The 1,345-nt window shown below is 71.7% G+C and overlaps 1 protein-coding gene across 1 annotated transcript in view; it reads right to left on the reverse strand.

The window, feature by feature from the left end:
- MUC2 (mucin 2, oligomeric mucus/gel-forming) overlaps positions 1-1,306 on the reverse strand; it is a gene marked incomplete at its 5' end in the record, with an annotated part of 25,417 nt that extends 24,111 nt beyond the window's left edge. The window contains 6 exons of the mRNA XM_004695056.2: positions 55-149; positions 342-506; positions 581-718; positions 802-871; positions 964-1,074; positions 1,160-1,306. Coding sequence (XP_004695113.1) covers positions 55-149; positions 342-506; positions 581-718; positions 802-871; positions 964-1,074; positions 1,160-1,306 — 726 coding nt within the window. The remainder of the gene's footprint in view (positions 1-54; positions 150-341; positions 507-580; positions 719-801; positions 872-963; positions 1,075-1,159) is intronic.
- Positions 1,307-1,345: the final 39 nt, after the last annotated feature.

Here is a 1,345-nt window from a genome sequence, read left to right on the forward strand (position 1 = left end):
GGCACGGGCGCGCCCCCGGCACACGCGGGGCCGCGCACGCACTCGCCCACCCACCTTGTAGTAGTCCGCGGGGTCCACGGCTGAGTGGCACCTGCCGAAGGGCGTCTCCGCCTTCTTGAGCAGCGAGCACCAGTGCTCCGCGTAGTTGGCTGGAGGGGGGCGCAGCCTCAGCCGGGCGCCCCCCACGGGCACCTAGTCGCCGGGCAGGGGCAGAGCCCCCCTGTCCCCAGCGCAGCCCTTCCCGCCCCGGCCGGCCGCTGCCCTCGGGGACCCCTGGCCTCCCAGCGGCTGCTCCCGGCAGGGGGAGGGGCCTGCGGGCGGGCGCACCACCCGCCACTCACCGCTCTCGATGTTGAGGGAGCAGGGGTCGTCCAGCCAGTCCAGCTTGTCGTGGCAGGTGGCCTGCACCTTCCAGGTGTTGGCGAAGCCAGCCCCGGTGGCCTCCACCAGCCCGCCCGCGGTCTTGAAGTCATCGCTCTCCAGCCCGTTGAAGTTCCCACAGAGGCCTGGCGGCAGAGCCGAGCATTGGGAAGGGCCGGCCGGGTGGGCGCGGGACACAAGGGCTCTGGCGGTCACTCACCCTGGACGCGGCCCTGGGCAGTCTGGTCTATGGTCACGAAGAGCTGCATGATGGGCACTAGCTGCACCTGCAGCCTCAGGCCGAAGGTGGTGCTCACAATGATGTGGTAGGACGAAGGGCGGAAGATGGAGAAGGTCGCTGCAAGGCAAGGCTGTGAGGTGAGCGCGGCCGCCCCGTCCCGGCCGGCCCCCACTCCTGCCGGCCGGCCGGCCGCGGCTCACCGGTGACGTGCGGCAGGTTCACCTCCAGCTCGTTCAGCAGCACACTGCCGTCGGACTTGAAGGCCACCACCTGCAGGAGAGGCCAAGGGGACATGGGGCTCGGGGGGCCTCGGGGGGCCCGGGCCTGGGGATGTGGGCGGGGCGGGCAGGCTGGGCACCCACGTTCTTCTTCCGGTCCGCCAGCAGCACCACCGTCTTCAGGCAGGTCTGCTTGTCCGTGGAGCCGCAGGGCGCCAGCTCGCCCAGGAGGGCGTAGGAGTCGTTGTGCTCGCCCTGTGAAGAGCCCCGGAGGTTGTGCGGCCGCTGGCCAGGCCACTGCCCAGGCCATTGCCCAGCCCGCCCCCGGCTGCCGGCCTACCCTGGTCAGCAGGTAGTAGCAGTCCCCGTGGAAGGTGTACTTCTTCCCATCGAAGGTGGTGATGTGGGAGCCGCCCTCCAGGGCGCAGGTCCCCGGGCACGGCAGGTCCTTGCACACCCAGCGGCCAGCTTGGCAGACGCTGATGCAGTGGGCAGGGTGGAGGCTCAGCGGCCCCGGCCCGGCCCC

The sequence above is a fragment of the Condylura cristata genome, unplaced genomic scaffold (assembly GCF_000260355.1).
Source record: "Condylura cristata isolate star-nosed mole 26May11 unplaced genomic scaffold, ConCri1.0 scaffold00054, whole genome shotgun sequence".
In the NCBI taxonomy this organism is placed as follows: Eukaryota; Metazoa; Chordata; class Mammalia; order Eulipotyphla; family Talpidae; genus Condylura; species Condylura cristata.